At 57.2% G+C, this 19561-nt stretch overlaps 3 protein-coding genes across 22 annotated transcripts; 1 reads left to right on the top strand and 2 right to left on the bottom strand.

The window, feature by feature from the left end:
• Window positions 1-1738: 1738 nt before the first annotated feature.
• Window positions 1739-10012, bottom strand: PLPPR2 (phospholipid phosphatase related 2). 4 transcript variants are annotated; one of them, XM_036075567.2, is made up of 10 exons: window positions 9847-10012; window positions 8424-8598; window positions 7559-7638; window positions 6665-6853; window positions 6418-6553; window positions 5339-5610; window positions 4229-4405; window positions 3524-3646; window positions 3176-3227; window positions 1739-3042 (listed from the first exon to the last, which is right to left on the bottom strand). In XM_036075567.2, exons 3-10 carry the CDS (start codon window positions 7622-7624, stop codon window positions 2699-2701), a joined length of 1359 nt encoding a protein of 452 aa, XP_035931460.1. In that variant the 5' UTR covers window positions 7625-7638; window positions 8424-8598; window positions 9847-10012; the 3' UTR covers window positions 1739-2698. The 4 variants fall into 4 exon arrangements, with proteins under 4 accessions (XP_035931460.1, XP_035931464.1, XP_035931474.1 ...); XM_036075571.2 differs by having other exon boundaries at window positions 7559-7678; XM_036075597.2 differs by having other exon boundaries at window positions 2951-3042; window positions 3540-3646; window positions 9847-10011.
• Window positions 10013-10512: 500 nt separating this feature from the next.
• On the bottom strand, window positions 10513-16855 carry CCDC159 (coiled-coil domain containing 159). Of its 16 annotated transcripts, none has more exons than XM_078055378.1 (14): window positions 16731-16855; window positions 16369-16492; window positions 15090-15208; window positions 14742-14800; window positions 13756-13789; window positions 13368-13456; window positions 13209-13290; window positions 12822-13017; window positions 12142-12227; window positions 11989-12065; window positions 11516-11637; window positions 11204-11283; window positions 10756-10863; window positions 10513-10584 (listed from the first exon to the last, which is right to left on the bottom strand). In XM_078055378.1, exons 1-14 carry the CDS (start codon window positions 16822-16824, stop codon window positions 10580-10582), a joined length of 1275 nt encoding a protein of 424 aa, XP_077911504.1. In that variant the 5' UTR covers window positions 16825-16855; the 3' UTR covers window positions 10513-10579. The 16 variants fall into 16 exon arrangements, 15 of the variants coding, with proteins under 15 accessions (XP_077911504.1, XP_077911496.1, XP_077911493.1 ...); XM_078055370.1 differs by having other exon boundaries at window positions 12142-12209; window positions 14742-14968; XM_078055367.1 differs by having other exon boundaries at window positions 14742-14968.
• Window positions 16856-16991: 136 nt separating this feature from the next.
• Window positions 16992-19476, top strand: TMEM205 (transmembrane protein 205). Of its 2 annotated transcripts, none has more exons than XM_036075606.2 (4): window positions 16992-17149; window positions 17712-17820; window positions 17927-18090; window positions 19110-19476. In XM_036075606.2, exons 2-4 carry the CDS (start codon window positions 17721-17723, stop codon window positions 19413-19415), a joined length of 570 nt encoding a protein of 189 aa, XP_035931499.1. In that variant the 5' UTR covers window positions 16992-17149; window positions 17712-17720; the 3' UTR covers window positions 19416-19476. The 2 variants fall into 2 exon arrangements, with proteins under 2 accessions (XP_035931499.1, XP_035931504.1); XM_036075611.2 differs by having other exon boundaries at window positions 17112-17248.
• The last annotated feature ends 85 nt before the right edge of the window (window positions 19477-19561 follow it).

Genomic DNA, 19561 nt, shown 5'->3' on the forward strand with positions numbered 1-19561 from the left:
TTCTGTCCTGGCCCGCACGGAGGTAGCTGTGGGACAGAAGGAACCATGGCGGGGCACCTGGGTGGCTCAGTTTGTTAAACGACTGCCTTCGGCTCAGGTCATGATCCCGGGGTCCTGGGATCGAGCCCCACATTGGGCTCCCTGCTCGGCCGGAAGCCTGCTTCTTCCTCTCCCACTCCCCCTGCTTGTGTTCCCTCTCTCGCTGTCTCTCTCTCTCTCAATTAAATAAATAAATAAAATCTTAAAAAAAAAAAAAAAAGAAGGAACCATGGCTCTCAGGGGTGCGATCCCTGGAAATAGGAGCTCTGTTTGGTGAAGAAGGGGGCTCCGTGATTCTATCCCTCCTCTGCCTTAAGCCCTCTCATGCTCCCATATCATTTCCCATGGCCCACAATCAGCCCCACCACCTACGCCACCTCCTCTCCCTCTATCTGCCTCTTCCCTGGCTCACCTGAGCCACACAGGCCTCCTCACTGTTCCCTGAACACAGTGGGCTGGTTCCCACCTCAGGGCTTTCGTGCTTGCTCTTCCCTCTGCCTCGACCGTTCCTTCCCCCCTGCCATATTTACATGGCTCTCTCCTCCCTCCTTCATGCCTCTTTAAATTGCAAACCGTGTCCCCATCCTAAAGTTGTCCCATTGTCTTCTCTAGCTTTAATTTTCTCCTATCACTTATCAAATATCTAATATATCAGAGATCCCAAACCCTGACCTAAACCCTTGATCCTAGAGTTTGGAATTCAGAACTTTTCAGATTTTTTAAAAGTACTATGGTATAATACTATGTATTGCATAACATCCCTAGTGGGGCCTGGGATAACATCTCAAAATCAAACACTTTCCTTTATCTGCAATGAAACATAAGAATATTTACATCAAGTTCAATAAATAAAAGGTATAATAACCTTATGTCAGTAAAGGTCAGGTTTTGCCACAAGTGGGTTATGAAAAAATTTTGGTTTTCAGACCTTTTTGGAATTTGGCATTGTGACTCTGTATCTAGCTTATTTATCTTGTTGTCTGTCTCTCACATATTAGAATGTTAGCTCCCTGAGGCAGAGATTTGTGTCCGACCTGTTCACTGCTACAGCCCCTGTGCCTACTACACAGCACCTGGCACACAGTAGGTGATCCACAGTGTTTGTTGAATGAATGAATGAATGAATGAATGAATAGAAGGGGGGGAGCAGATAACCCTTCGCTGGTTCCTGAATGACTCCATGCTCCGAATGGCCTGTCTGAAGCCATTCAGAGCCACAGTGGGCTGTGGGGAGGTCTGTGCCTCCATGCCCTTCCTATCCTGGTTTCCACTGGGTCCTCAAGGGTTGGGTCTCAGCACAATGTCAATCAGAACCCTTGCCCCCATCAACGCAGCCAGGGGGTTGGCATGGAGGTTCCTAGCGCCCTCGTCCTATTCCCTGTGTCCTCTGCACCCTGGCCATAGTCAGAAACAGGCTAGCTGTCTGGAGGAGTCATGTGAGGCCCCTCACCATGTGTTTGTGTGCCTTACATGTAGCTTGTGGGACTGAAGAAACAATAGAACAGAGAGGTTAACTTTCCTGAGGTCATGCAACCAGGAAATGCTGAGCCAGGATTTAAATCCAAGTCGCTGGCTCAATGACCCCACACTGCTTTTCCATAATCACTCTCAGATCCACTGTGACAATAAACGCACATACCAATGATTAAATTCTTCCACACCCCAACACCTGGGGGAGGAGGAAGGCAGGTGGCCAAACTTCTGTTACAAACAGGTCTTTATTAAAGATAAGGAGGGGGCAGGAAAGGGGGGCAGTGTCTCCTCTGCCCACTGCCTTTGGCTGCCTGGGGCAGGGGAGCCCTCTCTGCTCCACTCATGCCCCCCCATGATGGCACATCTGCAGGAGGCTGGGGCCCGGGATGGGGGGCATTGGAAAGAACAAGGGCAGATTCCAAGGCAAAAAAAAGTCCCATCCCATAGCCCTAATAACAGGAGGGTTTGGGGTGACCTGGGAACAGACAAGGGGAGACACAGCACCCTGAACCCCAAAACCTCTGAACTGGGGCAAGCCCTGCGTAAATTGGGAGTTAGGAGGGACTGAGTGAGAGATTGCACATGGGGGAGGGGCTGAGAGAGGACCCTGCATGGGGGAGCCTGCCCCCCATGCTCTAGCTGGACTCTCCGGAATCTGAGAGAGGACCCGATGACAAGGGATGACCCCATCTCCCTCTCCTCCCTTGCTCGTTCTTAGACATTGGCGGTCCCCCATTGACTGGAATCATACCCACCCATCCTAGAAATTCTGAAAACCAAGGACTTCTATTGGTTGTTCAGACGCTGAACACTAACTGGAGTTACCCTCTTGCCTGAGATGTCAAAGACATGAGGGGAGGCTCCCATTGGCTGGAGTAAACTCCTTTTAAGTAGAAATTTTAGAACTGGGGGCTCCCATTGGCTGAGCAATGGCCAATGGGGTCAGGTTTTGGCCCTTAAAAGAGCAATCCTAGGGGCAAGGGCCCACCTCCCAGTTATGCCCACTTGGGTATCCCAGAGGGCAAGAGAGGCAGGGGGCCCCCCAAATGTCCTCCCAGCCAGCCTCTAATGCCTAGGCCGGGCTGGTTTGTGCACTGAGGGCTTTGGCACTCACATGGCACACGCACACACACGTGTGGCAGGGAAGGAATGGGGACCTGGCAGATTCTGGGAGGGCGGTGGGGCCTCACAACAGGTGGTCACGGCTGGCAAACAGGTAAGGGCTGAAGTTGTCCCGGTGGAAGGGGGAGGGATAGAGTCCGCTAAGGGTGTACAGGTCCCGAAGCAGGGGCGTGGGCAGCAGCAACTTCCGACCACGTCCGCCACCCCCACCCGGCCCCCCAGGCCCAGGGGAGGAGGGTGAGGGGCCCTGGCTGGGGGTTGGTGCTGGCAGGGGCAGGGGCAGGGGCAGGGGCGTCGGCTCAGACCTCAATCGAGGACGGGGCACACGGGGCGACGAACACATGGCTGGAGCCCTGGAGGACACGCAGCTGGGGATCAGGTGGCCACGGCGGGCACAGTTCTGCGACTCTGGGGGTCAGGGTCAGAGGTCAGGGGATCAGAAAGCTTGGGAGGGGGCCACGAGAGCATAGGCGAGACCTCTGTGGCAGTGACTGTGACCTGGAAGTCCCCCCGGTTTTCCCCCCACTCCCTCGACACTCACTGGATGGGGTGAGCCGTGCCGGTGTCGAATGCGGCCTGCAGGCTTCGGGTTCCTAAGACAAAGAGGCAGAAGGAAGGGGCTAGCGGCCCCCTGGGCCCCGCTGGCCACAGCCATGAGGGGCTCATCAGGCAGAGAGCCAGTGGAAAAGACAACTAGAAGGACCCAACATAACCATAACACACCCTTCTATTTTGTGTGACTGTCCCCCAGGACCAAGGTCTACGGACGAGCAATCCCTCTACCTCCCCATGGTCTGGAGACCCCCACCTCTTGCCTGACTTCCTGCCTCCTTGGTCCCCCTCCACCCACCACCCTCTCCAGCCGGGAGCAGACCCCGGCCCCCCTTACCTGGGCCACACTTAACTTTTCGAGGGGGCTGTCCATGGTGGGGGCTTGGCCCAGGTCCTCCCAGGGGGAGAGCCTTCGGCCAGAGGGCCGCCGGCTCTGGAAGTTGTGTACGACACAGGTGACCTGGGACAGAGTGAGAGGGGCATGTTGAGGCCTGAAGCCAATAATATAAGAATGGCATAAATACCATCCCCATTTTTCAGATAAGGAAACTGAGGCTCAGGTATTCAGTTAACATTTTTCCAGTACATTTATGTGCCAGGCACCATTCTTTCCACCTTACTAAGAGGTAGGTACTATTATTATTTATTCCAAAGCGCCGTGACTAGGGTGAGGCAAGTAAAGCCGAGTGGTGCAAAGGCAGGATCTGGTCCTGTCTTTTAAGTTTTTGATATTTTGGACATGATGTGTTTTTGCATTAATTTTGGTTTTTAAAGATATCTCATTAAAACATTACTTATCTTGATTACTGAGTGTCTTGGTGGCCCTTTAAATTCTGCACTCAAAGCAAGGACCTCACTCTACTTACCCTGGTCCTGGTCCTGTCATCCCATTTCCAGATGAGAACATCCAGGCAGGGTAAAGTAAGGGACTCGCGCAAGGTCACACAGAGTCCACACCCTTCAGTATCGTGTGGTCCAGCTTCTTGGGTCAGAGAGCTGATAGAGGGTCTCCCATACTGGAATGGCTGGCAAGGTGGCTCACCAGAAAAGTTGCGATGGCTGCGCCTGTCAGGAAGCCCGCCAGCACGTCGGACCAGTGGTTGCGGTACTCGGCCACGCGGACCACGCCCACCAGGAAGGCGGGGCACAGCAGGGCCAGGCAGAGCGAGGGTTTGACCAGGCGGGAGCCCTTCACGCGGAACACGAGAGTCACGTACATCTGTGGGAGCCAGACCAGTCAGGGGACGCATGGCAGCGCAGTTGCCGAACCCAAGTGGATACTGCCTTCCGGGCCAGAGGGCGTGGCCAGAATCCCTAGGAATGGCATTGGGGCCGGAGGCTCCAGGCAACAGAGCAAGGGGGACAGGAGTTCGGGGATGGAGCCGTGAACTCCCAGCGGGCCCTTGCAGGAATGGGGGCGTGGCCAGGGCACCAAAGAGCAGTGGACGGAGTCTGGGGCCCAGGTCTCCCCAGGACCAGTCACAGATTGGGAAAGATCCTTGCTAGGTTAGCGCACAGCTTCAGAACCAGAGGGTGGAGTCAAGGCCCAAGGGGGCAGGTCCGGGAACTCCAGGAGGTGGAATCCCCAAACCCCAGGGATCCACTGACAAGAATAGAAACTAGTCCTGGACGCTAGATAAAGGAGTCAAAGCAACAGGAGGTGGGAACCAAGGAAAAGCTGGGGACAGAGGAAGTCCCAGTGGGTCAAGTCGGGGACGTGGTCAGATCAAGAAAGGGCAAGGACAAAGGGAGGGGTCCTCCCTCCCAGGCTCCAGGGGACCCGAGTTGAAAGCCCACCCACCCAGTGTCCCAGCCAATATTTAGGGACCTGTAGCATCATGGGGACATGGCTAGGCTCCAGGGAATGGAGTGCAGTGCTCCAGGAACAGTGTTTGGTCCCACGGGGCGGAGCCAACAGCCTCCTTTGGGTGTGGCATTCCTGGGCCAGGGGGCGTGGCCAGACCCAAAAGAGGCAGTCAAGAACACCGTAATAAACTCTGGCCGGCCGGCCGAGGAGTGGGGCCACCCCAGGGACAGTGTCCCAGCACCGGGGTGTGACTTTACCCCGCAAAGGAATCAGAGGTTCCAGCCCAGAGTGGCCTCCTTGCCCACTGGCCGCCCCCCATCTTTGTGCCTCTATTCTGGGGCTCACCGCTGTGTAGGTGACTGCATAGGCGCATAGGGCAGCATCCTTGCAGGGGAAGGCACGGCGCGCAGCGGCCACCAGGCTGGGGCTGCCGGCACAGGCACCCTGGTCGGTGACGAAGCGGTCGGGTCCTGGCCTGTCGGGCGAGGGCGGTGGGCAGCCCAGGGCCGTGTAGTTGGGGCGGCACACGGACAGGAAGTGCGGCGTAGGGTTGCCAGTCACCACCTGCCCCGCATTAGCGAAGATGGTGGTGGTGAAGAGGCCGAAGGAGTAGACCCCTGGGGGTGGGGTGGGAGAGGGAGTTCATGCTGGGCCCCTGATACCCCAGGGGCCCTCCTCCTGTGAGCCCCTATGGCTCATCTGGGCGCCTTGTTCCTGTGACCATCATTAAAGCACAGCTGGGAATCCCCCTAAAGCCATATCCCATTATCGCTGGGCCAAGGTTCTCTCCCCTTGGGACCACTATGAGGATACTCTGAGCCTCTTGCTTCTGTCCCCCTTGGATTACTACCATGTCAGGAGTGGGTCCTCCCCTGGAACCCCAAAATAGTTGGGCTAGGACACCTCAACAGCATGACATCAGGATTGGGCCCATGCCTGATGGCATTTCTGGGCCGCTTTACACCTGCCCTGGACTCACTGTTACTGAGTTGATCACTTTTTTCCTGGCTCAACAGTCAGCCAGAGCTAGATCTCTCCAGCCCTCTGTCATAGGGACCACCATTTTGGATGAGCTCTGCCCTTCTATACCATGGCCACCGACTGTGGCTGGAACCACACAGTGGGGTCTCATCTTCCTGCTTGGGGTGGGGGGGGTGGACTGGTGTTTGGCCTGGGCCTGTGTCCCCCTCTTCTGCATTGAGACTCTCCTCGTAGCAATCTGGGGCCCTGACCGTTGCCACCATGGTTGGATTAGGCCCCACCATTGTGCCTAGAACCTCTGCTGTGCCTGGCCTTAGCCATATCCCTCTTCGCCTCATGAGGCACATCATGGCAGTTCTAGGCTCTCTTCCCCATAAAATGATTATGGCTGAATCTGGCCCAGATCTCCTTTGCATAGCTGACCCCCTGGCCACATCACTCACCCAGGAAGCGGACCAGCCTCCGCAGTGGGGGGCTGAAGCGGCAGCAGGCCCCAGACACGATGGTGCTCTCCCCGATGATGGGGATGGCTGAGGGTGGCGCGGGGAAAAAGGCACGCGCCAGCTCCCCCAGCAGGATCTGTGGGCAAGATCAAGGCAGGGTCTTCCTGGCCTTCAAATCCAACCCTCCACCCACCTCCACCTGGCCCTCCTGCCACCTGGGTCTGACCAAGGCTACCCCCAGTCTCACCGTGAGGGTGGGCCCAGCAGTGACCAGGGCATAGATCAGTGCAGGAGGCACTCGGCTGGCAGCCTCAGGCCCTGGGTAAGGCTTGGCATAGGTACTGTCATAGCAGAAGAACCCCTGGGTGTGTACGGGGAAGGTGTCCGTGAACTCCAGGCGGTAAGCAAGCAGGACCACGATGCCCAGAAGCACTGACTGCCACCCAGTCATGGCAGGGAGACAGAGAGAGAAGAGACAGGGTCAGGTCCAAGCTGGGGCCATGCCGAGAGACACAGAGATGGAGAGAGACCGAGATGGGGAGGAGAGACAGACAGATGAAGCCTGAGGGAGATACAAAGGGTAGGAGACACAGAGAGAAGCTGGGAATGGTCGGGGCCTGGGAGACACAAAGGGACAGAAACAGAAAGAGAAGACAGGAGGGGAGGGGAGGGCAGAGGAGGAGAAGAGAAAGAGAAGGGACTAGCAGAATGGAAAGGAGAGAGGAGACAGGATGGGGGAGAGCTAGTGAGGACTGGGCCAGGGCTCAGACCAGAGAGAGGGGTCAGCGGGGGCCAGGGACATAGACCAAGAGGGGAAAAGATAAAACTGCTAGTAGAAGTTCTAGCAGCTCCCAGAAGTACAACTGTTACTGGGGGCAGGACATCATACTGAACCTCTTCCGTGAATTAATACATCTTAACTTCATAACTGCCCTAGGAGAAAGGGACTCTGATTACGCCTATTTGACAGCCAAGGAAACTGAAGCTCAAGAGGGTATGTGAGGTACCCAGAGTTCTGTGGTAAGGGTGGGCTTGGAACTCTGGGAGTGTCACTTTTGAACACCCCTCCTCCCCACTGAGGGTCTGGGAGCGAGTCTGGGGGGGTGGACTGGCGGGGGGTGAGAGTTACTGGGTTCCTCACCTCCACGAAGACAAAGCAGGGAATGATGGAGAAACTCCTCTTCGACTGGGGTCTCCCTCCTGCCATGGTGAAGACCGGGCCTGTGGAGGTGGGGAGGGAATGGGACGGCCAGGGTGGAGCCTAGGGGGAGGCTCTGGTCACCTGCCTGAGTAGAGTCTCTGGCCACACCATGACCCCCCCCTTCCCCCAGCCCCAGACCCCAGAACTACTACAAAGGAGCCCTGGCTCCACCCACTGAGCCTTCTGGCCATGACTCTGAATATCCAGGATCCTGCCCATTGGAGGCCTCCCCTGACACAACCAGCCCAGCTCATCCTCTGCCAGGGATCCCAGAGATTCTATAGTGGTCTTCTCCCCCAACAGCCCACATAGGAGATTCGGACCCCAAGCTTTTTAGGGGGGTCTCTCCTCCTTACCATACAGGTCACCTCCCCATAGCCCTTGGAAGAGACTTCTCCAGCTTAATGTAAGGACCCCTCCCCCACAGAGAAGGGTCCTCACCCCCACTGGTTTTTAGGAGACCCCATTCTCTTTCCTCATGTGCTTTATAATGGACCCCATGCTCTGTGTCCCCCACCCCCACCAGGTTCCTCCTCTGAGTCCCTTCCCCCATGGCCCACAGGGGCCTCTCTCTCCTGTCCCCATGGGCTGCGCCTGACTGATTCTCGGGCTGATGGCCAGGCCCTCCTTCTATCCCAGCTGCCTCCCCCTCTCCCCCTCCTCCCAGCCTGTCTGCCTGTCTGTGTCGTGAGGGGGTTATCTTCTCCCAACAAGCCCCCTCTCCCCCCAATCTAACCTCAGTCCCCAGCACTGAGGGGCCAACAGAGCCACATCTGCTCGACCCATTCTCCCAGGCTGACCTCACCTGTGAAAGGGCCCTATGGCTTCCCACAGGCCTCCGCCACACCCACAGACTCACAGCCGCTCCTGGCGGCCAGCAGGGCAGGGATGGTCAACCCCATTGCACAGATGTGGAAACTGAGGCCCAGGAAGGTGAGGGTAGGCACTCTGGGTCCAGTGCCCCATCCACGCAGCTTGCTCTGCAGTGTGACATGTGGGGTGAGGGTCACCAGAGATCTCAGATGCCCATGTGGCCAGGGCCCCTCACCCTTCCAGAGACACAATCACACATGCTGGCATCCCTAGAATACACAACTCAGCCACAGCCTCCAGCCCAAACACCACACACACACACGGTAGAGCACTTGTCCATTCCACCAACAAGGATCCAGTGCCTGCTGGGTTCTAGGCACTTGGCCTCTGGTGAACAAGACAGGCCTGCTCATTCAGACAGGTGCCCAGCACCCACTACACACAACTGCACACTCACACCCATGGCCCGCTATGCACACAGCCTGTCACAGACACCCACGCAGATCAAACAACTCCCCCCCCACACGCACACACAGTCATAGGGACACAAGAGGAGGTCCTTCATCCACTTCACAGCCCCGCACACAGCCCCACACAAGCACTCACCCCACCCGCATCAGGGACATAGCCTCAGGGCTGCCACCACACTGAGAGTTACATCAAAAAGAGTCACCACACACACTGGGGGTCATAAACCGGTCACGGCGTCACACCCCCAATTACCAGGCACTCAGTGACAGCCACACACATTAACAGTCTCTGTCTCATCCACACCGACACTCACAGGAAAGACGATGTCATCCACAAGCTCAGCCACATGGCCACGCAAGGGCACATACATGGACCATGACACGGACTTGCACACCGAGCCACACAAGAAAGGCGCATGATCACAGCCCCACACTGAGACATAAAAATGGGCCCCCACACCCTCAGAAGGAACACACAATGGCAGTCATAGGCACACAACCGTCCAGCCACCGAGCCGGCCCCACACAGTCGGTGAGAGCAGTCACAACAGCACAGCCACACACACCCTCAGAGTGACACCCGTGATGCCAGCCACACAATGCCAGCCACAGGAGAGTCACACATACACCACACAGACCACACAGGCATCCCCAAAGCCACACAATTACAGTTATACAACCACACACTGATACAAAAAGACAACCGCACAATCACAGTCACCCTCACCACCTGCCGCTTGGCTTCTCCGGCCCGGGGTCCCCTCTCCACGCTCCCCTCCCGGAGCCCGGTTCTCAAGCCCCAGCTCACTGCCTCCCCTCCCCCTCCCTGCGCCGGACCCACAGGGGACCCGACCCTCGGGAGCTGAACCCTGGCCGGACAGACAGACCGAGGGTCGGTAGCCCGCGAGAGGGGGTGCCGGGAGCGCCCAAGCCCCTCTCCCTCACCGGGTCGAGGCTGTCACGGTCGGAGCCCCCGCTCCGCTTAGACGTCACCAGGGCGGCAGGACGAACGAACGGGACGGCAGGCCCCGCGGGCGGACACGGAGATGGGAGACGCCGTCGGCCTGGCAGCGCCGCGCAGGCTCAGCGAAGGGGCGAGGGGCGGGGCCTCCGGGTGCTTTATTTGCATAACCCCGTGGGGCGGGGACTCGCGGCCTCTCATTAGCATGGTCCGGGGCGGGGCCTCTGTTGCTCTTGGGGGCCCGAGAGGGTTAAGACAAATGTGGGAGGGAATGAAGGATGCAGGTTGAGGGAGAACTAGGCGGTGGGGGCGCTGAGGGGAAGAGGAGGGCAAGGTGAGAGCGTGACCCTGGACCTCGACCCTCCCTCCCTGTGCCTCAATTTCTCCTTTGGGGCAGTAGACTAGAGTGCCAGGGCCCCCCAGAAAGGAGCTCTGGTGGCTAGTGTGAAAGAGCCTGTCTGGATACTCATATCTGAACAGACTGACCTTGTTATATATTACATTTGGCCCCACAATGTCCCCTGATCCTAAGCCTACACATCCTGAACAGCCTCTGGGCTCCCCACACCCTCCCCAACACTGGAAAGTAAACTGGGTGTGGGGGTGGTCATTCTCAGGCACAGGAAGCAGCAGGAGCAACAGTCCACAGGTGGAAGAGGGTCTTGGCTAGTTTATTTTCTCTCTGGAGGGGTCTTCAGGGAGAGCAGTCCCGGCTGCTCAGGCTGTGGAGAGAGAGTGGGTCAGGGCGGTCAGGGCCCAGCTTAGTCCAGAGGACCTCAGGGCTGGAAATCAGGGAGCAGATGCCCAGGTTGTGAGCTGCGAGGGTCCATACTGTGGCACTGGAGGGCAGGCCAGGAGAGGAAGGGTCGGGTAGAGCAGGGGAGCTTCCGTACCGGATGGGAAGGAGCGGCTCTTGCTGAATGGTGGCTGGGAAGGATCCTGGTCTGAGTCTGAGTCCCAGGAGAGGAGCAGAGGGCTCAGGCCTCGGTGCCCCTTGTAGCCTGCGGGAGCGACAGGTGCAATTCTGGCCTTTCACCCACAAACCCTGAATGTGACCCTTGAGTGGCATTGTGATCAAGGGCCAGTGTTCCTTTTGTCACTTAAATGTGACCCAACGTGATACCAAAGTATGACCTCAGTGATCCTTGAATACCCCACGGATCCTTTAAAAAGATCCCAGTGACCTTGAGTGACCCCAGGATGGAAATCCTTAATGGGACCCTAGAAGAAGCCCCAAAAGAGGTGATCCCCAAATATGGCCTCTGAACATGACCTCCATGTGTGAAACTGGAGAATGACCCCCACACACACACCCCAGAGTGCACCTCATCCCCCCCTTACCCCTGAGGTTCAAGGCCCTGGGGAGGCCTGAGGACATGGTGAAGCCATCAAAGGAGTTCTGCAGCAAGTGCACAGCGGACCTGCGGGGAGATGGGGGGCTGGGAGCGCTGGGAGGCTCTGATTGGTCAGGGCTGGGGCAGGGGGGCCACGGTGGGGACCAGGGGCCAGGGGTAGAGGTGCATCCTGGGAGGAGAGGGAGGCCTGGACTCAGGTGGGTTCCAGGTTCTGGTAGTCGCTGCTTGAACTGATTGGTGGGAGCGCAAGGCAGATGAAAGTCAGGAGTCAGAGGTTAGAGTGGGATCAGGGCATCACCATATGTCACTCAGCTCCTTTTGGAGGTCATCCCTCCAGGAGCCTCCGCCTCCTGGTGGCATCTCCTCAGTCTCCGGCCAGTTGGATGTCTCATACCCCTGCTGCTTCATCTTGGTCAGGACCTGAGGCCAGGGGGCGGGAAGTGTGTATGAGACAACAATGGTAGTAACAGTAATGGTGAAAAGTGACCCTTCACTGATGATGTCAGGCTGCCCTCAAAGTGTTTAGTATGCAGTTCATGCAGCTGCTCCTTCAGGTAGGGATACCGTGTCATACCCATTATACGGATGAGGACACTGAGGCCCAGAGAGGTCAACTGACTAGACCACAGTCACCCAGCAGTTAAGTGGCAGAGCTGAGATTTGAACCCAGTCCTTCTGGCTCCTTCTGTGGGGACCCCAGTGTGATGGCGGAGGCCGGCAGAGATTCCCACGTCCCCAGATCTCACACAGGGTCCCACCCTCTTTGCTCACCTTGCGGCACTTCACCTGTGTCTTCTGCATCTTCTGGATGTTCACCAGGTTCTCTGTGATCTCGTCCTCCTGAGCCTCTGTGGGGGGAGGGGACTCAGGGGGGCCAGAGCAGCAGAAGGACCCCCCTTCTGGCCGTGGGCTCCAGGCACTCACGGAGCTTCTGATAGATGAAGGTCACCTCCTCCCGCACCAGCTCCAGCTCCTCCCACAGGAACTTCTTGCTGAGGGGACAGTGCAGCCTAGACCCACATTCCCTGCTCAGCCTTTGACCTCCTATTTCCTGGCCTTCTGGCCTCCCATTTGCCCACCTGCCTCCTCAAGCCTCCTCTAACTCTCATGTTCCCATCCCCCCCAGGATCTGTCCCCTCCCCCAACCTCCCTGCCCACCTTGCCCTTCCTACCTCTACTCCCCCACCTCCAATCCCCCAGCCCCTTGTCCCCTCCTCCTGACCTCCAGCCTCCCATTCTCTCAGCCTCTCATTGCCTGGCCTCCGTCTCCCCACCTTCTGCCCCTCTGACCTCCCATACTCCCCAGCCTCTGCCACACTCAATCTCTCCTCCCTCCAGCTTCCCATATCATGTCCAGTTTCCTGATCTCCTGGCCTCCCTCCCCATCCCATCTCCAGCTTCCTGTCTTCCTCTTCCTTCCTCCTGCCTTCTGGCCTCCCAGCTTCCCACACCTTCTCACTGCCTCCTCATCCCCCCATCTTGTCCCTCAAACCTTCCATGGCCCCTAGGTCCCCTTGCCTCATCCCACATCCCACCTCTGGCTCCCGCTCCCTTCCCTCCCTTCCCTCCCCCAGCTTCCAGGCTGCCCTCCTGGTGATGCCCACCTGTCCCGGATCTCCTGGGCCAGCAGCTGCAGGCAGCGAGTGGTGCGGGCCCTCTGCACCTCCTCGCTGTCATGCAGGGTCCTCTGTAGTCCCTGCAGGCCTTGAGCTAGGGCCCCATACAGCTCCTGCCGTCCCTGCTCCACGCCCCACTTGTGTCCCTCCTTCTCTGTCTGGCGGCTCATAGGACTCAGAACCTCTGCAGATGAGATGGGATCATGACTGAGCCCCAACCACACCTGAGCCCAGCTTCGAATCCGGCTGGCCCCAACCCTAGCCAGACCCTGACCCTGACCCTAGAGTCACCCCACTTCTTCCACCTTGGGCTAACCCGGTTGACCCCAACGGGACCGGCCTCCAGCCTGACTCTGACCCTTGGCCAGTCCTCACCCTCCAGCTGTTGGATCTTGATTTGCTGCAGGGAGCTCTCCTTCTCCAGCATGGTCACTGAGTGGTTTAGGAACTCGAAAGCCTGCGGGGAAGAGGTCAGGGGCGGGGAGCAGGGGAACAGGGCCAGAGGTCTCCGAGGACGGCGCAGACGAGCCTCACCTTGGTCTGGGCCTGGAGCTGGCTCTTGAGTGACTCCAGTTCGCAGCGCAGGAGCTTCTGGGAGTCAGGAATCATCATGGTGGACTTAACTATGAGCAGAGTTAAGGGTCAGACGAGGCTAGGCGTGGGGGCAGGGGCAAGGTCAGGTCAGAGGTCAGCAGAAGCTCAGGGGAGGGCAAGGGGCAGGGGCTCAAGTAAAGAGCTGGGGTCTGTTGAGGCTGAGGTAGAGGCAGGAGTCGGGGACAAGGTCAGGGGCAAGACTCAGCGGAGGCTGGGACAGGGCTAAGTGGGTAGCAGTGGTGTGGTTCCTCCCAGGCTAGGGCAGAGGGTAGAGGTAAGAACTGGCAGGTCTTCTGCACATAGTCTTGTCGGGAGGGAGGGTTCTCACCTTTGACTTTGGAAGAGTTGGTCTCCAAGGGCTTCTAGGAAAGGGGGACATGAGGGTAGTAGAAATTCATCCCTGTGCTTCTCTTTGCACACCCCAACCCATTGTGTGGGGGTTGGGTATGAGTTGGTCAGCTGAGTGCTGGGTGTCCCAGACCCCGAGTGCTGGCAAAGCTGCCTCCATGCGTGTGTGCACCCTTCCCCCACCAGCCCACATATGGTCAGAAGCATACTTGTGTGGTTTGTCCCCTGTCCCCGAAAGCACCCTTGCAGAGCCCTGTCTCTGGCCAGGGCTCAGGTAATGGCCCTCCTCCTTAAGGGCAAACGACATAGCCAATGTCTCCAGGGAGCTCCAACAGCCCCGAAGCGCAACCGCACACGATCTTTGAAACATAACTACACCCACACAAGCTCAGACACAGCCACACACACCAGGTGCTTAAGACCTTCAGGGCGTCCACTCACACCCAACTCGGACACACAAGCACAACCAGACACGCAGGCCGTCATATCCAGAAACTATCACAGACAAGACTTCACTAAGAAACACAATCACAGGGGCGCCTGGTGGCTCAGTTGTTAAGTGTCTAGACGCCTTCAGCTCAGGTCATTCGGCTCAGGTCATGATCCCAGGGTCCTGGGATCGAGCCCCGCATGGGGCTCCCTGCTCAATGGGGAGTCTGCTTCTCCCTCTCCCCACTCCCCCTGCTTGTGTTCCCTCTCTTGCTGTGTCTCTCTCTGTCAAATAAATAAATAAATAAATAATCTTTAAAAAAAAAGAAAGAAACACAATCACACATCCTCTCCATTCATCCCTTCATCCATTCATTTAAGACATTTTTGATGTGGGTTGGCTGAGCGTTGGGTGCTGTTCTGGGTGCTGAACTCACACAATGTGAAGGTTCCTGAGAAAGACCCCCCCCCCCAAGGCCCCCTCCCTAAGCCCCACAGCAGTAGATTGTGGTGTGGGTTTCCCCGGGTGGGGGTGACCTTAGCAGTGTTGTGATGCCTCTTCAGAAGGTCCTGGTCATTACACTGCTCCTCTGAGCCTGGGTTCGGGAAGATGGAAGACCCATATGACTGAGGCTCCAAGTCCCTCTCTAGCCTCCAGTCTATCCTCGGCACTGTGTTCTCAGAAGCAGCTGGCCCCACGATCTCTGGCTCTGGGACCCTGGACCAGTGAATCGTATAATCCAAGGTCTTGTCTGAGGAAGAAACTGAACGGGGGGCGGGGGGATGGGGGGTTGGGGAAATGAAGGGGTGAGGGCTTTCTGAGGACCAACCCAGAGCACTCCAGCCCTCCCAGCTCCCCAGCCCCAGGGAAGCCCCTCAACAAACCCCAGTACTTGTCACACTTCCCGTTAGCAGGCAAACACCCGTTGGAGGGCAAGGGAGATGAGCAGTAGCAGGGCACAGAGTAGTCAGGATCCTGGGGTAGGCCAGCCAGAAGAGGGTCGCTTCAACAAGGGGGAACAGGGGGCTGCACTGAGACCAGCCCCCATGTCCTGACATGCCCAGACCTTCCCTAATAGCCCAGAGAGGCCTCAGCCCTGAACACAGGGCCTCCCAGTTACGGCAGGAGCAGAACCTGGATGAGAGATGATCCCAGCCCCAGGCATTGGGCTGGGTAGTGAGAAGAATCCAGAAGACCCCCACAGGAGAGAGTGAAGCCTCAGAAGAGCCTAAAAGCAAAAAAGGATCTTAACATTGGGCACTAATGGAAGGGCATTCCTGGCAGGAAACAGCATGGACAAAAGCTTGGAGGTGTGGAACCACATGCTCTGTGCTGGTAAATTCAGGATGGCTGAAGGTAGGGTCCAAGAGGAAGCAGGAGGAGGTTAGCAGGGCAGCTCAAGCAAGGCATTGAAAGCCAAGCAGGGAAGTTTATATCCGGCTCCCAAGGTAAGTGAGAGCCATGGAGTATGAGCAGGAGAGGCAGGGCATATCTATTCAGTAAATGTTAGCAGAATTGGGGCCGAAGGCCTGTGCTAGGTGAGGCTGGGAATGGGAGAAAAATTCAGCTCTGGGTCTCACATTCATACCCACTGTTCAACATTCCAGTGTTGTCAGAGCTGGCCCAGATGGAGACCTGGGGCAGGTCTGTCTGGAAAAACTTCCAGGTGAAGAGCATTTTGTCCTGAGTCACACTCAGCCAGAAAGCCCACACTCTAGGGCTTTCTCTTCTGCCCTTGCTGGGCTGTCTGGTGTCCTTCCTCTGGCCCAGTCCTCCTGGAAGTCGGCTATACACCCTTCAAAACTCTACTCAACATTTCCTCTGTAAAAAATCCTTAATCCTTTTTTTAAGCTCATATTTTCTGAGCACCTCACTGAGTGCTAGGAACCATCCTAAGCACTCACTTCACACCCGTTTTATGATATAGGAGCTTTTCTTCTGCCTGAAATGTTCTGGGCTACCCCTTCCAGAATCACTGTCTCAGGAGGCCCGCACTTTCAGAGGCAGTACAGCATGATGATTAAGCCAGGGGACTCTCCAGCTGGGTGGCCTGGGTTCGAATCCTAGCTCTGCCCCTTCCCGGCTGTGTGATGTTGGAGTGTTACCGAACCTCCCCATGCCTCAGTGTCCCCAACTATAAAAATGGGATGCCATACTATCCACCTTCCTGGGTTGTTGTGATTAAGTAAATTAATCTGTGCCATCGCCTGAAATACAGTAGTGGGGACACTGTCCTCGAACGTCACACTGAGAACCTGGGAAACCGGACCAAAGGAGCCCTGGGAGGCTTGAAAGGGAAAAGAGAAGATGCATTTCTGAGTGCCAACTGTAGGTAGGTCCCCAGTCGAGCCCCCCTCCCTTCCCCTTAACCTTCCCCCTTCCCCTCCCACATCAACTGTTTCTCCCGCTGTCTCCGGGAGAATTCTTGGGGGGGAAGGGGGCGGGGTCATTAGCCTGAGCCCCGCCCCCCCGGGGCGAGAATCCTGCGCCCGCCGGGCTCCAGACCCCCTTCCACCCCCACCTACCACATACCACCTGCTCATGCTCTCCTCTCAAGGACCGCGAAGCCAGTCCCCAGCTGTGACGCTGAAATTTGATCCCGCGGGGACACCATCGCATTAAAACGCGCAAAGCCTGAAGGTGGAGTCACAGAGAGGGGTGGGGCTGACATTTTAGCTCCGCCCCCGCCGATGCAGCCGAAGGCCTTATTGGCGCCTTCCTGCGTCCGCAGATCTTAGGAGCCGCGGTGTAATTGGATAAAAGCCAGACTAGGGGGCGGGATTCCAGGCTGGTTTCCGCTCATCGATTAGTCAATATCTAAGAGGGTGGTGCGGAAGGCGGCAGGTCTACGATCCAATTGGCTTCGGGTTTAGTTGGGAGGCGGGGAGAATTCTTGGGAGGTGACTGAAGAGGTCCGCGGGCCACCTGGGAGCACAGGAGTGAGGTAGCGAGCCCAGCCCACCCGGGCCCCGATATCTGGCCCCGGCAGTACTGTTCTCGGACTCCTGGGTGCTGAGGGTTGAGGTCTGGGTGCAGTGATAGGGTCGGTGTCCTCAGAATGAGATTTGGGGTTTCCCGGGATTAGATGGGGTGTCCGGGGGCGCTTTGGGGTTCTTCCTGGTGATATTTGGGATCCTGAGATGAGAGCAGGGGTCTTTACTGTTAGAATTAGGTCCTCGGCTAATTTTTGGGAGTCACTGGGGGGATATCTGAATACCCAGGGCTGCGAGTTTGAGCTGCTGGGGCTAATTGAAATTTTCAGGTCTCGGAGGCAGCGTGGATGCTGGGGTCCAGAGAGCCTGAGATCTTGAGGGCTGACATTTGGAGAGATGGGGTTGGAGGTTGTCTCAGGATTGTTCTGGGTCTTCCCCCACCCGCATTCCCGGGCTGGTATCCCTTGATCTCTCTCCCCTGGGTTGGCCGTGATCCTGGCCTTGAGCAGGCTCACAGGCTGAAGACCATGGGGCAAAGGTAAAACTCTGAAACACCCGGTGCCTCTTTCCCAGGCCTGCAAGATGGAGGAAGGTGGGAATCCAGGAGGCCTGACTAAGATGGTCCATCTACTGGTCTTGTCGGGGGCCTGGGGCATGCAAATGTGGGTGACCTTCATCTCAGGTAGGGACCCTCCACCTGGACATCATGGGTACCCAGGGCGGAGACAAGAATGAGAGGGGGGGCCTGGAAGTGTCCTAACAGGCGTATGGTCCCCTGTACCCCACAGGCTTCCTGCTTTTCCGAAGCCTTCCCCGACATACCTTCGGCTTCGTGCAGAGCAAACTCTTCCCTTTCTACTTTCACATCTCCATGGGCTGTGCTTTCATCAACCTCTGCATCTTGGCTCCACAACATGCCTGGGCTCAGCTCACATTCTGGGAGGCCAGCCAGGTATGCGGGCTTGGGTTCCACTGTCCTCTGGAGACTCGTTCCCAGGACCCCACTGAGCACCTATGGCTACACCTTCGGAGAATTAAAACAAACAAGCAACTGCACCTTCCTGGTGGATACGAAGCTGGGCTCTGAATACCCTTGAGCAGTGCACAGCCTGCACAACCATCCCTAGCAGCCCTATCTATCCCTCAGTGTCTCCCTGCTGGCTCCTGCTCCCTCTCTTTCCCCTGGCTGGGCCTGCTGCCAAGTTGTGGTGACTCAGCTGGGTTGGGGTAGTGACCCCAGCTCATTGTTTAAAAACCAGCCTGACTGGGAATTTACAGTCCCCCACTCCCATCCACACATTTTCCCACCCACGAGGAAGGAAACCATCTCTGCATCTCATATTTCTCTATCCTGCCCTCCCCCTGCCCCCATTATGTTCCTCAGATGTGGGCAGGTAAGGCCTGACAAGGGTTTCAAGAATAATCCCAAAGATACAGGAGAGGATTTTGGGTAACTAGAACTTCAAGGACTTTCTGTTCACTCCCTGTGGACCCAATCTCAGCTTCTGGAGTCGGGGCAGGGACCACAGAGGAGATGGGCCCTGTCTTAGGCTCTCTTTTGGGGGAACAGTTATGGTTCTTTGTCCCAATTTGGGAAAGAGAGGTTCTGCCCAGAGATACCCCCACTTCTGGGGAGCGGGGGGGGGGGGGGGAGGAGACAAGGCTGCGTTGTGGAAATTCCAGTCTGGGTATCAGAGGAGGAGAGGCTCAGGGTTTTTTGGGGGTGGGGGCTGGTGAACAGAGGAGATGGTGATGGAGCCTTTCCTTGGGAGCTGCTGGTTTCAGGGTATGAAAGCTGGAGCTCTGTTTGGGGCCTCCAGATGGGGTTTGGGAAGGACAGGGAGGCCTAGCTTTGACCGAATGCAGTCTTCCACCCCGCTCTGGGCTTTGAGGATGCAGGAGGACCCTCCCTAGGAGCCCTCCCGCCTCCCAGGCGTGACTCAGCTTGTCCTCCTTCCACCACCCTACCAGCTCGGCCTACTGCTTCTGAGCTTCACGCTGTCCACCATCAACGCCCGCTGGCTGGAGCCCCGCACCACAGCTGCCATGTGGGCCCTGCACAGGGTGGAGAAGGAGCGGGGTCTGGGCGGGGAGGTGCCTGGAAGCCACCAGGGCCCCGACCCCTACCGCCAGCTGCGGGAGCAGGACCCCAAGTACAGTGTCCTCCGCCAGACCTTTTTCCGCTACCATGGTCTGTCCTCCATTTGCAATCTGGGCTGCCTCCTGAGCAATGGGCTCTGCCTTGCAGGCCTGGCCCTGGGTCTCAGGAGCCTCTAGCACCCACTTCCGCTCTGGCCCTGCTGAGGCCCCAAATGTTAATAAAACACTTCTTTGGAAATGCCTGCTGTCATTTTTCTCCAACTGGAAAGCAGGCAGAGGGGTGGGCAAAGGTAGAGCTGAGGGCCTTCATTACCACATTCATG

Source organism: Halichoerus grypus, chromosome 1 (genome assembly GCF_964656455.1).
Source record: "Halichoerus grypus chromosome 1, mHalGry1.hap1.1, whole genome shotgun sequence".
NCBI classification, from domain to species: Eukaryota; Metazoa; Chordata; class Mammalia; order Carnivora; family Phocidae; genus Halichoerus; species Halichoerus grypus.